Source organism: Larimichthys crocea, chromosome XVII, assembly GCF_000972845.2.
Source record: "Larimichthys crocea isolate SSNF chromosome XVII, L_crocea_2.0, whole genome shotgun sequence".
Taxonomy (NCBI): Eukaryota; Metazoa; Chordata; class Actinopteri; family Sciaenidae; genus Larimichthys; species Larimichthys crocea.
Window position 1 is genome coordinate 7038713 of NC_040027.1, and position 12770 is coordinate 7051482.

Consider the following 12770-nt stretch of genomic DNA (forward strand, 5'->3'; position numbering starts at 1 on the left):
GGCACAGCAGGTCAGGCGGCGCGCTAAGTGTGAGCGTGGCGTTTTGGCCACTTAGCAAAGCTAATGAGGATATAAAAAGAGAGGAAATAACTCAGAGAGGAGTGCTGCTGGAGGCCGGGGCTTAACGTGACAACGTCTGCCGGAGCTACACCTACACCATCACACGTCTTTAGGACAGCCTGAGCTCCACCCATGAGTCCTCACACGCTGCACACAGCTCACTGCTTCAGCTTTCACAGGTCAGTAAAAATCAAATGTTTCAAATCTCACCTGCTCCACAGGCGCCGATCTACCTGTGGCAGTTCATTCTACACCACACCAGCATGCTGACCTCAGGAGGGGACTGACAGTTTGAAGTACTGATCCAGTCAGACCAGACGAGACACTGCGCATTTTATATGGAGTGTGCTGTGTTCAAACCAAACTTCATGGACAGTCACAGAGCTCAGGAGTTAGTTTGATTCAAGCTAAATGTTCAAACGCTGTGGATGAGCAGCCCGAAAACACACCGAGCACGAACACCACTGAGCACGCGAACACGCCGAGCACGAAACACACTGAGCACGAAAACACACTGAGCACGAAAACACACTGAGCACGAACACACTGAGCCGAAACCGCGAGCACAAACACCAGCCCAAACACGGAAACACACTGAGCACGAAACACACACTGAGCACGAACAACACACTGAGCACGAAACACACGAAACACACTGAGCAACCGCACACACACTGAGCACGAAACACGAAACACACTGAGCACGAAACACGAAACACACTGAGCACGAAACACACTGAGCACGAAACACGAAACACGCTGAGCACGAAACGAAACACACTGAGCACGAAACACACTGAGCACGAAACACAAAACACACTGAGCACGAAACACAAAACACGCTGAGCACGAAACACGAAACACACTGAGCACGAAACACAAAACACACTGAGCACGAAACACGAAACACGCTGAGCACGAAACACGCTGAGCACGAAACACGAAACACACTGAGCACGAAACACGAAACACGCTGAGCATGAAACACACACTGAGCACGAACACACCGAGCACGAAACACGAAACCGGATGAGCATGCAAACACTGAGCACGAAACACACGAGCACGAAACACACTGAGCACAAAACACGCTGAGCACGAAACACGAAACACGCTGAGCACGAAACACACTGAGCACGAAACACGAAACACGCTGAGCACGAAAACACACTGAGCCGAAAACACACCGAGCACGAAAACACACTGACGACACGACACGCTGAGCACGAAAAACCACTGAGCACGAAACACACTGAGCACGAAACACACTGAGCACGAAACTGAGCACGAAAACACGCTGAGCACGAAAACACATGGCCGAACACACGAACACGCTGAGCACGAAACACACTGAGCACGAAACACACTGAGCACGAAACACGAAACACACTGAGCACGAAACACGAAACACCGCTGAGCACGAAACCTAGCACGAAAAACACGAAACACACTGCGCATGAAACACGCTGAGCACGGCAACGAACCACTGAGCACGAAACACGCTGAGCACGAAACCACCCACGCGCACGAAACACGAAACACACTGAGCACGAAACACGAAACACGCTGAGCACGAAACACGAAACACACTGAGCACGAAACACGAAACACGCTGAGCACGAAACACGAAACACGCTGAGCACGAAACACGAAACACACTGAGCACGAAACACGAAACACACTGAGCACGAAACACGGCTGAGCACGAAACACACTGAGCACGAAAACACGAACACCGCTGAGCACGAAACACGAAACACGCTGAGCACGAAACACGAAACACGCTGAGCACGAAACACGAAACACACTGAGCACGAAACCACGAAAACACTGAGCACGCAAACACGAAACCACTGAGCACGACACACACGAACACCACTGAGCACGAAACACGAACACGCTGAGCACGAAACACGAACACACTGAGCAACGAAACACGAAACACACTGACACGAAACCACGAAAACACCACTGAGCACGAAACCCACTGAGACGAAAACGACAAACGCTGAGCACGAAACACACTGAGCACGAAACACGCTGAGCACGAAACACACTGAGCACGAAACACGAAACACACTGAGCATGAAACACACTGAGCACGAAACACACTGAGCACGAAACACACTGAGCACGAAACACACTGAGCACGAAACACACTGAGCACGAAACACGAAACACGCTGAGCACGAACACGCTGAGCACGAAACACGCGAGCCACGAACACGAAAACACACTGAGCATGAACAACACACTGAGCCGAACACCTGAGCACGAAACACGAAACACGCTGAGCACGAAACACGAAACACGAAACACGCTGAGCACGAAACCCCTGAGCACGAAAAACACCGAGCACGACACGAAACACAAACACTGGCACGAAACACGAAACACACTGAGCACGAAACACGCAACACACTGAGCACGAAACACGAAACACGCTGAGCACGAAACACTGAGGCCTCAGATCTGTTTCAGATCATTCTCCACACGACTTTAAACCCACCAGGAGCGTTTTTGAATTGAAATTAAATTGAATTTCTGAAAACGTTTCTGAAACGTTTCTGGAGCGTTTCTGGAGCGTTTCTGAAACGTTTCTGTAGCATTTTCCCTCCAGACTTTGTTAACTTGCTCAGATTTGGTCGTTGTTCTACTTCGAAATATGTAAATATGATTTGTAGGTAAATTGTTTTTACGATCTGAAGTGTTTTATTTTGAAAATCAACCAGATTCTCCATCCTGTTTCTGTGCCTGACTTCCTGTCAGCTCGAGCTGCTCTGTGCAGACTGACGGCCGCTCGCAGCATAACGCACACGCTGCTCAGCCGGGCCGCACAGAACCTGACGCTCCGTGCCCAGTGGAATTTAGCCTTTAATCATGCAAAGCTACTTTAATAGACTGTGTGTGTGTGTGTGTGTGTGTGTGTGTGTGTGTGTGTGTCACCTCTCGTCAGCAGCGCTGTCGTCGAGTACGTCGTTTCGTGCTTCGGTGTGAAGCTGAAGCCGGACGAGCGAGCCTTGACGTCCAGAGATCTCCTCAGCGACACGCGGGACGGCTCCCTCTCCACTGAAACACCAACACAACAACAAGTTCAACTTCCTGCAGTTTTTTCCTGAACATTCCCATCGTGACGGTCGGCGAGCAGACTCAAAGTTTGCTCCGTCTCCATTTGTGTGATTCATCGGGCCCTTAGAGCTCTGCCTGTGGCCCTCGTCCAGGGCACAGCGTGCTCCGACCTCTGACCCCTGAATGATCACTGCTGTTGGTGATCCATAAAAGTGAAGTTTATTTTCCCATCAGCCTCGTCATAACTCATCACGAGTGTGTGCAGATAAGAGAGCTGCAGAAATGAGCAGAAAATAAGAAGCTGAGAAGTTTCAGCTCTGTGTAATGAAAGAAGACGTCTGGAGGAGATAAGCGCTCTGCTGCACTTCTCTTTTAAAAATCACTTGTTCCTCTGCGGCCCGGAGGCTGACCAGTGCAGGCCGCCGGCTGATCGCAAGACAAAAAAATGACCCTGAACCGGGTGAATTAATCTCTGCGGACGCGCTGCAGGAGGAATCGCAGCTTCGGTTTGGGGGAAATTACAGCGACTGTAAACAAATTTGTCATCTTAATCTGGGCGAGAGGACGGAGAGGCCTCGGACAGGAAGAGGAAGTAACAGAGTTAACTTCTCTCCTCACACCAGCACAACAACGTTCTTATATTCAGAGGAAGTGAAGCAGCTCACATCCTGTTAACTTCACGTCTGTTTTCATCGTTTGTTTCTGTCCTAATTAAGATGAACTCAGCTCCTCCTTACTAACATGCTGCATTATGGGACGACCGGTTTGTTTCACTGATTATTCAGGATCAGTCTCAGGATCAGTCTCAGGATCAGTCTCAGGACTGACTGAAGGTCTCAGTCTGGAACAAAGACGGAATCTTCTGATTTATGTATTAACATCATAACCACAGTTTGTCTTTTTGGAGAAAAGCTTCAGCTACATGAGGACATGACGACATGTGGACATGAGGAAATGACATGTGGACATGAGGACATGTGGACATGAGGACATGTGGACATGACGACATGAGGACATGACGACATGTGGACATGAGGACATGAGGACATGAGGAAATGACATGTGGACATGAGGACATGTGGACATGACATGTGGACATGACGACATGAGGACATGTGGACATGACATGTGGACATGACGACATGAGGACATGACATGTGGACATGACGACATGAGGACATGTGGATATGAGGACATGTGGACATGACGACATGTGGACATGAGGACATGTGGACATAACATGTGGACATGACGACATGACGACATGTGGACATGAGGACATGTGGATATGTGGACATAACATGTGGACATGAGGACATGAGGACATAACATGTGGACATGATGACATGAGGACATAACGACATGTGGACATGATAACATGAGGACATGTGGACATAACATGTGGACATGACGACATGACGACATGTGGACATGAGGACATGTGGACATGTGGACATAACATGTGGACATGAGGACATGAGGACATAACATGTGGACATGAGGACATGATGACATGACGACATGCGGACATGAGGACATAACGACATGTGGACATGATAACATGAGGACATGTGGACATAACATGTGGACATGAGGACATAACATGTGGACATGACGACATGAGGACATAACATGTGGACATGACGACATGTGGGCATGAGGACATGACGACATGAGGACATGTGGACATGATAACATGTGACAGACCTTTATCCAGGGACCTCTCCAAAGCTCTGGGTTTCTTCCTGATCACAGACAGAACCACAGTCTGACCCGTCCTCTTCATCACCTCCAGAACCTCCTGATTGGTCAGACCGTGAAGACTGACACCATCCAGCTGTAGAGACAGACAGAGACAGACAGACAGACAGACAGACCGACAGGAGGACGGACAGACAGACAGACAGACAGACAGACAGACAGACACAGAGTCACATTAGACTTCAAATTCTCAAAAGTTGTATTTGGTCTTTGTTGTTTGTTCCTAAATGTAAAGTGATGAATATAGTATAAATAATATAATAAATATAATAATAATTAAAGGTGAGCAGGTTCTTACAGCGATCAGTCGGTCGTGGACTCTGATGTTTCCGCTCTGATCTGCTGCGCTGCCGGGAACCACGTGTTTGACAAACACACCGACTGCATCTGAAAAAGTTCCGAACACGGAGATGAACTCTGAACGTCCGGTTCTGATTCTGAACACAGAGCAGCTGCTGGTATCTGTAGTTTTCTTCAGTCTCACCTTGGCTGGTCAGCGGGTTGTATCCGATGATGGAGATGCCGAGGCTCTGTCCGTCCTTCTTGGTCAGAGGAACCTCGTGGATCTCGTATCCTTCCAGGTTGGGCTGAACCAGAACAAACACAGTTCAGATATTTCAGCAGAAACAAACTCTTCAAACATCGAGGATGCTGCGACTCAGAGAAAACTTCTGAAATGATTCTCACCGTCTTGCTGAGTCGGCGTTGGGGGGGCACGTCCGGAGGTCGGGGGGGTAAGGCGGTGACGGGGGCGGAGTCTGGAGGTGGTGGAGGAGGTGGGGCCGTTGACCTCGTCCCCCGGGGGTCCCTGGCGATCAGCATGGTCACCTGACTCCCACAGCCCTGCAGCACCTTGACGACCTGGTCGCTGGTGAGGCCGCTAGTGGGCGTCGCCCCGATGCGAAGGATGTGGTCACCCGTGCGGAGACGCCCATCCTGATTGGAGGAGAGGGGAGGAGGAGTGTGACAGCCAATCAGAGGGAACGTAATCAGGAGGAGGAGGAGGAGGAGGAGGAGGAGAGAAAAGACAAACGAGGTGATTAAAATCGTCAAAGCTTTGTAGAGAAATGAATCTTGTCCAATTAATCTAATTGATCTAATTAATGCACTGCATGGCGACACGTCCTCCGTCAGTCCTGCTGTCTGTTCTGAGGCACTGCTCCTGTTTAAACCTCCATCCTGCTTTAACTTCTGTTCAACAGCTCACGCTCATCCTCAGGCTGCCGGCCTGCACTGCCTGGCTCAAGGGCTCTTTGTCAGCACATGTGGAGGTTAATGTGAGCAAACATCTGCCCGGACAGATGGGTGAAGGTGCAGATGGTGATCAGGCAGACAGCACTCACGCTGATCAACCTGTCACTGTGGACACGTTGTGGACACGTTGTGGACTCACCCTGTCGGCCACGCTGTTTGGGACGAGCGTCCTGACCACCACGCCGCTCGTCTTCCCTCCCACGATGCCGAAGCCCAAACCAGACCCGTCGTTCACCAGCTCGATCTCCTCCATGTGACCCCACTGATCCTGCAGACAGACAGAGAGACAGACAGGTGAAGGAAGCCGACAGGTTCAACAGGTGTGTGACTCAGGTGTGTGTGTGTCAACTAGAAATGTAAAGAATGAGAAACAGTTTGTTTGTTTGAGTCAGAGACGAGGAAACATGAAGGATGGATGAGACGTGTTCAGCACTGTGAGATGTAGCATCTATAGCAGGAACTTTAATATTAAATAATGTTTTCATCATGAGCCTGAGTCTACAGAGGGAGCGGTCCTCTACCACGGAGTCCGCCGTGTTCAACCTCCATCTTTCTACAATAGCCCAGAGCGGACAAACTCCGATGTAGGTATGACCTTTTCTTTCCTACATGCATGGAAGGAAAGGGCGAGGAGAGACGGGGAGTCATTCATTTGGTTGCAGTCTGCAACTTCACTGCTAGATGGCACTAAATCCTACACACTGGACCTTTAAAGTGTCCATCAGGTTATCATGATTGTGTTTTTCTGCTTCAATATTATTACAACTGACGTGACGTGACGGAAGTGTGTTCTTATAACAGTGTTGAACTTTTGTCTTTTGATTCAGTTTATTCAGTTGAGTGTCTCTCTAAAGTTCACCAGTTTGTTCTAAACGTTTGATTGAAAATGTGAAACAACAAAAAGCAGCTGCAGATTTTCTTCATTCATTTTTATTTCTTACGTATCGTTCTGCGTGAGTCTTTGATTTTGATCTGAACTGCTGATTTTTGTCTTTCAGGGTCGGAGGATCATCAGGAGTTCAACCTGATTGCAGATGAAAATAATTGAACTGGATCCTTCGAGCAGATCACTGCGGTCACAGCGGACTGATGAACGGAGGAACTGTTGCTGGTTTTACGCCGCTGTGTTTCCTCCCGGCAGCTCGCAGCAGACCGAGCTGCAGGCTGGTTATCTGTGCTGAGGTGAAAGGTCGTTAAACTGAACCTCAGCAGGTAATTACCAGCTGAGAGAGCTTCCTGCTCCCTGATAGCAGCTGCTGATCAATGAGAGGCTGCACACACACACACACACACACACACACACACACACACACACACACACACACAGTCTTTATGAAGTGGCTGTAATCACAGGTGACTCTGGGCTCTTATTACCGCTCTGATCTGATAGCAGCTCTTCTCTGTCTAATGAAACAGACCTCCTCCTCAGCTGATCCCAGGACGCTGTTTGAGGCAGTTCGCCTGATAGTCGGATCTCGCTGGACGTGTTGAACGCTTCGCTCTCGGGCAGAACTTCACTCTTTCTGCTGCTGTGTGAGATTCAGAGCTAGTGCATGTTGAAATGAACACGCAGGTGTGTGTTAGCTGTTAGCATTCAGACTGTGCAATCAGCTGACAGACGCCCAGCTGGGCTTCTTCTGTTGGACTATTAAATAATATTATTATATATAATATTATTATTTGTTCGCAGCAGAATATGACCGTTCAATGCATGAATAATACGTTAGCTAACGTTAGCTAGCCAGTCAACATTTGTAGTGACAACAACAACTCAGATCGTGAGTCCAACGTCATTCGCACGTTTCCTCATCGCCCAATCAGATGAAACGAGAGCGATGAAGTCTGAATATATTGAATGAAACCTTTATTATATTGAATGGTCTGAAAATATTGAATGAAATCTGAATATACTGAATGAAGTCTGAATATATTAAAAGAAACCTTGAATATATTGAATGAAGTCTGAATATATGGAATGAACCTTGAATATATTGAATGAAACTTGGAATATATTGAATAAAGTCTGAATATATGGAATGAAACCGTGAATATATTGAATGAAGTCTCAATATATAGAATGAAACCTTTATTATATTAAATGAAGTCTGAAAATATTGAATGAAGTCTGAATATACTGAATAAAGTCTGAATATATTAAATGTAACCTTGAATATATTGAATGAAGTCTGAATATTTGGAATGAACCTTGAATATATTGAATGAAACTCGGAATATATTGAATGAAGTCGGAATATATTGAATGAAACCTTGAATATATTGAATGAAGTCTGAATATATGGAGTGAACCTTGAATATATTGAATGAAGTCTGAATATATGGAATGAAACCTTGAATATATTGAATGAAACTTGGAATATATTGAATGAAACCTTGAATATATTGAATGAAACTTGAAATATATTGAATGAAACCTTGAATATATTGAATGAAACTTGGAATATATTGAATGAAGTCTGAATATATGGAGTGAACCTTGAATATATTGAATAAAGTCTGAATATATGGAATGAAACTGTGAATATATTTAATGAAGTCTGAATATACTGAATGAAGTCTGAATATATTGAATGAAACCATGAATATATTGAATGAAGTCTGAATATATTGAATGAAACCTTGAATATATTGAATGAAGTCAAGGTTCAAGGTTCACTCCATATATTCAAAGTTTCATTCAATATATTCAAAGGTTTTAATTTCCTAAACGGCATGCCATATACATGTTATATATATTATATATGTTATACATGTTATATATACACATATTATATGTTATACTTATTATATATGTTATACATGTTATATATTATATATTATATATGTTATATACATTATACATTATATATTATAAACTGCAGGCTGAATGCGAGGCTGTTGTAATCTGCTCTGCTTGGCTGAAGTTGTCGATCAGTTTTTGATCATTAAAAATGTCTCAGCTTTCAGGGATGAGCAGAGATGCCTGCTGGGAGAGAAGAGTGGGGATGATTGACAGGAGGCTGGTCACGTGACCTGGAGGAGTTGCCAGTAAAGTTGCTAAACTTGGTGGAGCTGTTCATTTAAAAGCTCCTTCAGGTTTCTTTAATTACACAATCTGTTTTGTTTTTATCTTCTTTCAGCTTTTCATCATTTTTAGGAGAGACATAAATTCAGAGGCGTCGACACGTCGCGCTCGTCGACGGAGGAAAATATTCACTAAATAGACAAAAGCTGTAAAATCATATCGGCCTCGCTGATTTATATCCACCTTTATGAGCGACTTTACAGCAACGAGCGGCCAGGACCGATCCAGCAGGAAGAGGATGGACACGGGACAGAACATCAGCTGTGACGGCGGGTCAGAACCGGGCCGGCAGAGGAGTCTTGGCTTTAGGAGACGGGATAGTTAGCCGAGCCAGGCCAGAGCAATAAAACCTGAGCCAGAGCTGTGTTTTTATGCCGCGGCTCCATTAAACGTGACCTCGATTCAAACGGGACATGAATAAAACAAAAGCACGAGGATCGGAGGCCCGGTATGCAGGACGTGGCCCAGAGCCAGGAGGAGGAGGAGGAGGAGGAGGAGGAGGAGGAGAGCAACAAACAAGAGGGACAGTGTAATTCTGTGCGATAATGACCCGACAAAAGAGCGGAGCAGAATCATTACAGCTCAGACCGACTGGAGATCCTCGCCTCACATTAACAGTCTAACAGTTTAAAGGTCAAAGTGCTGAAACATTTCCACGTCCACATCAACACTTCCTCTGAGCCACCAGAACCCTCAGCACACACAGCAGGAAGGTTCTGGGTTCAAACCCGCCGCCACGGGGGACTCATGCACGTTAACTGAACATGGTGGACCCGTCTCTAGCACAGCCGCGAAGTCCAAACGATGAGCGGCCATGAAGTGAACCTTCACCGGTCATCACTGTCTGCTGCTCACGTCCACTTCACGTCTTCACCACGTCCACTTCACGTCTTCGTCACGTCCACTTCACGTCTTCGTCACGTCCACTTCACGTCTTCGTCGCGTCCACTTCACGTCTTCGTCGCGTCCACTTCACGTCTTCACCACGTCCACTTCACGTCTTCGTCACGTCCACTTCACGTCTTCGTCGCGTCTGCCTCGTCCTCACCTTCCTCTCCAGGTGAAGCGTTGCACAGTGTGACCTTTGACCTTTCTAACGTGTCACTTCCTCTCGCTGACAGTCTTTGACTCGTCCATCATGTTGACGTCCATTGATCGCAGCTCTGCAGACTTAAACACATGTTGTCAGGGCGATGCTGCGAGCGGAGCACTAACTTCATCAGCAGCCTCACGGCTCGTCATAAACAGGAGGTCTCACTCCGATATGAAGGCGTGGCCTCAAAGCGACCTCTGATATGATTGACGTCCTCTCTGCAGCGCTTGTTTTGAGTGACAGCCAAAGCTGTCGGACGATGTGTGGTGAACACACACATCGTCCGACAGTATAAAGCTGATTTCAGCGATGCTCCAGACCTCGACAGTACGGCTGCTTTAGGATCAGTCCTTAAAAATTATTTCATACTCAGTCATAAAAGTCAACAATGAACAAATGTGCAAACTCAGACTTCACTTCACTTCCAGGTTTGTTCCAAAAGGAGAAAAGCTGACATCTGGTTTCCAACAGCTCCAGAAAAAACTAAGTTTTTAATCGTAACAGAGAAGTTTGAGTTTACCGACTCTGACACTTTAACATTCTGCACCACAGAATTTAAATACATTAAATACTTCATATTGATTTTACACTAAAATGGATCCTAAAGATTTAAAAATCACTATTTCACAAACTAAGCTTCTTTCCTGTAACAGTAAAACTTTAGTACCAGAGGACAAAATCCCATCTGGAGTCAAACTGCAGCTTCGATTCAAGACTCACTGAGCGAGCCACAAAAACACGAAACACAGAATTTATCAGAAAAAGTTCAAATCTGACAACAAATCAAATCTGACAACAGCAGCTTGAAACCACGGTCCCCAGCAGCAGCTGATATCAGTCAGCCCAGAACCAGAACCAGAACCTACAGCAGCAGCTGATCTCACTGACTAGTCCAGCAGCAGTCAGCCCAGCTCGGCGTCTGTCTTTCAGCCTTTTATTTCACCAAGCTCTCACCAACCACTAAAAGTCAGTCCCACATTTACTCTTGTCCGGCGGCTTCTTGCTCGCTCACTCTCTCCTTTTCTCTTCTTAGCTTCCTCCGTCAGTGTCCTCTTCACTCTCTGCTCCTCTGCCATCATGTCCCTAGAAGCTGCTGACCTCCTTCACAGCTAACAAACTGAGCTAACAGCAGCTTGTGTCTGAACACGGTTATCCACATATTTCACTTAGCTCAGCATGAAGAATGGAAGCAGACGAGCTTCAAACTCACGTCATGTTTCAGGTGATTACTGAAGAACCAGGTTCTGAAGGTTCTGAGGATTCTGAGGATCTGAATTGCTGCGTTACTTCTTACCGTGCTCATGGCGGCGGCAGGTTGTGATGATGCGTTGGGTGGGCGGTCCCTGGCCACCACCAGCTCCACCGTGTCTCCGGGCTGCTGCAGCAGGGACAGCGCCTGCTGCTGGCTGATCCCCGCCTCCAGAGGGCTCCCGTTGATCACCAGGATCTGGTCCCGCTCCTGGAGACGCCCGTCCCTGCAGCCGCCACACGACATCGACACAACAAGATATTTCAGCTGAAGGCCTCAGTCCAGTGTTTACTATCAGAACATGTATGTACGTTATGTGACCGCAGACTGTGTGAAGGATCTCCTCAGGTCTATAACTGTTATATTTTTCCACTGTGGCTCTAAATGAGGAGTACTCTGAAGACCTCGTTAAACCCTCTCTATAATTAAACCTCACAAACGAGACTTACAGGAAATAAACAGCCTTAAACTCTAAATATCTTCACGTGTTGGAGGTCAGCTGTTCTCTACAAACCGTGTACATGAAAACTACGTCTTCACGTCCTTTTGCACAGAGAAGAAGAAAACACTGCATTACCCAGAATTCTACTGAGCATGTACAACTCTTGACAGACATGAGATCTGTCCATGGCGGCTAACGCGTTACAAAGACGCTCTCGTGTTCACACTTTAACCTGTGAGCGACGCCTCCAGGCTGGATGTGTTTGACGAACACGCCCTGGCTGCTGGTTCCTGCTGGATTCAGACCGACCACGCTGAAGCCCAGACCGCCAGACAGAGGCCGGGTCAGGCTGACGAGGTCCGTGTGACGGCCCTGCACACACACACACACACACACACACACACACACACACACACAGCTCGTTTACTCATGTTTTTTCTCTGCAGGCGTGTTTCTTCACGTGTTGTGGCTCCACCCACCTTGGCGGCGTCAACGATCCATTTCTGCAGGAGGTCAGATGAGGGCGGAGTCTGATGGATGGGCGGAGACGAGCCACTGGTCGGGATGGAGGATGAGGCGGACAGGCTGGGCGGGGCCAAGCTGCTGGCTGAATTGATGGTGCTCATGATCAGCTGACCCTTTTTGGAGAAACTGAACTCGCTGCAGGCGTCAGGAGGCATACTGCTCAGCTAGAGGAGGAGGAGGAGGAGGAGGAGGAGGAGGAGGAGTAAAAGAAGATGAAAATCACTGTTTAATAATA

The 12770-nt window shown here is 47.2% G+C and overlaps 1 protein-coding gene across 1 annotated transcript in view; it reads right to left on the reverse strand.

The window, feature by feature from the left end:
- The window catches only part of LOC104938491 (PATJ crumbs cell polarity complex component), a 75029-nt gene that overhangs the window by 58720 nt on the left and 3539 nt on the right, over positions 1-12770 (reverse strand). The window contains exons 5-13 of the mRNA XM_027290215.1: positions 12490-12699; positions 12243-12382; positions 11614-11794; positions 6284-6412; positions 5578-5826; positions 5375-5477; positions 5189-5277; positions 4837-4966; positions 3007-3129 (exon numbers count right to left, since the gene is read on the reverse strand). Of these exons, the coding sequence (XP_027146016.1) occupies positions 3007-3129; positions 4837-4966; positions 5189-5277; positions 5375-5477; positions 5578-5826; positions 6284-6412; positions 11614-11794; positions 12243-12382; positions 12490-12699 (1354 nt within the window). The remainder of the gene's footprint in view (positions 1-3006; positions 3130-4836; positions 4967-5188; positions 5278-5374; positions 5478-5577; positions 5827-6283; positions 6413-11613; positions 11795-12242; positions 12383-12489; positions 12700-12770) is intronic.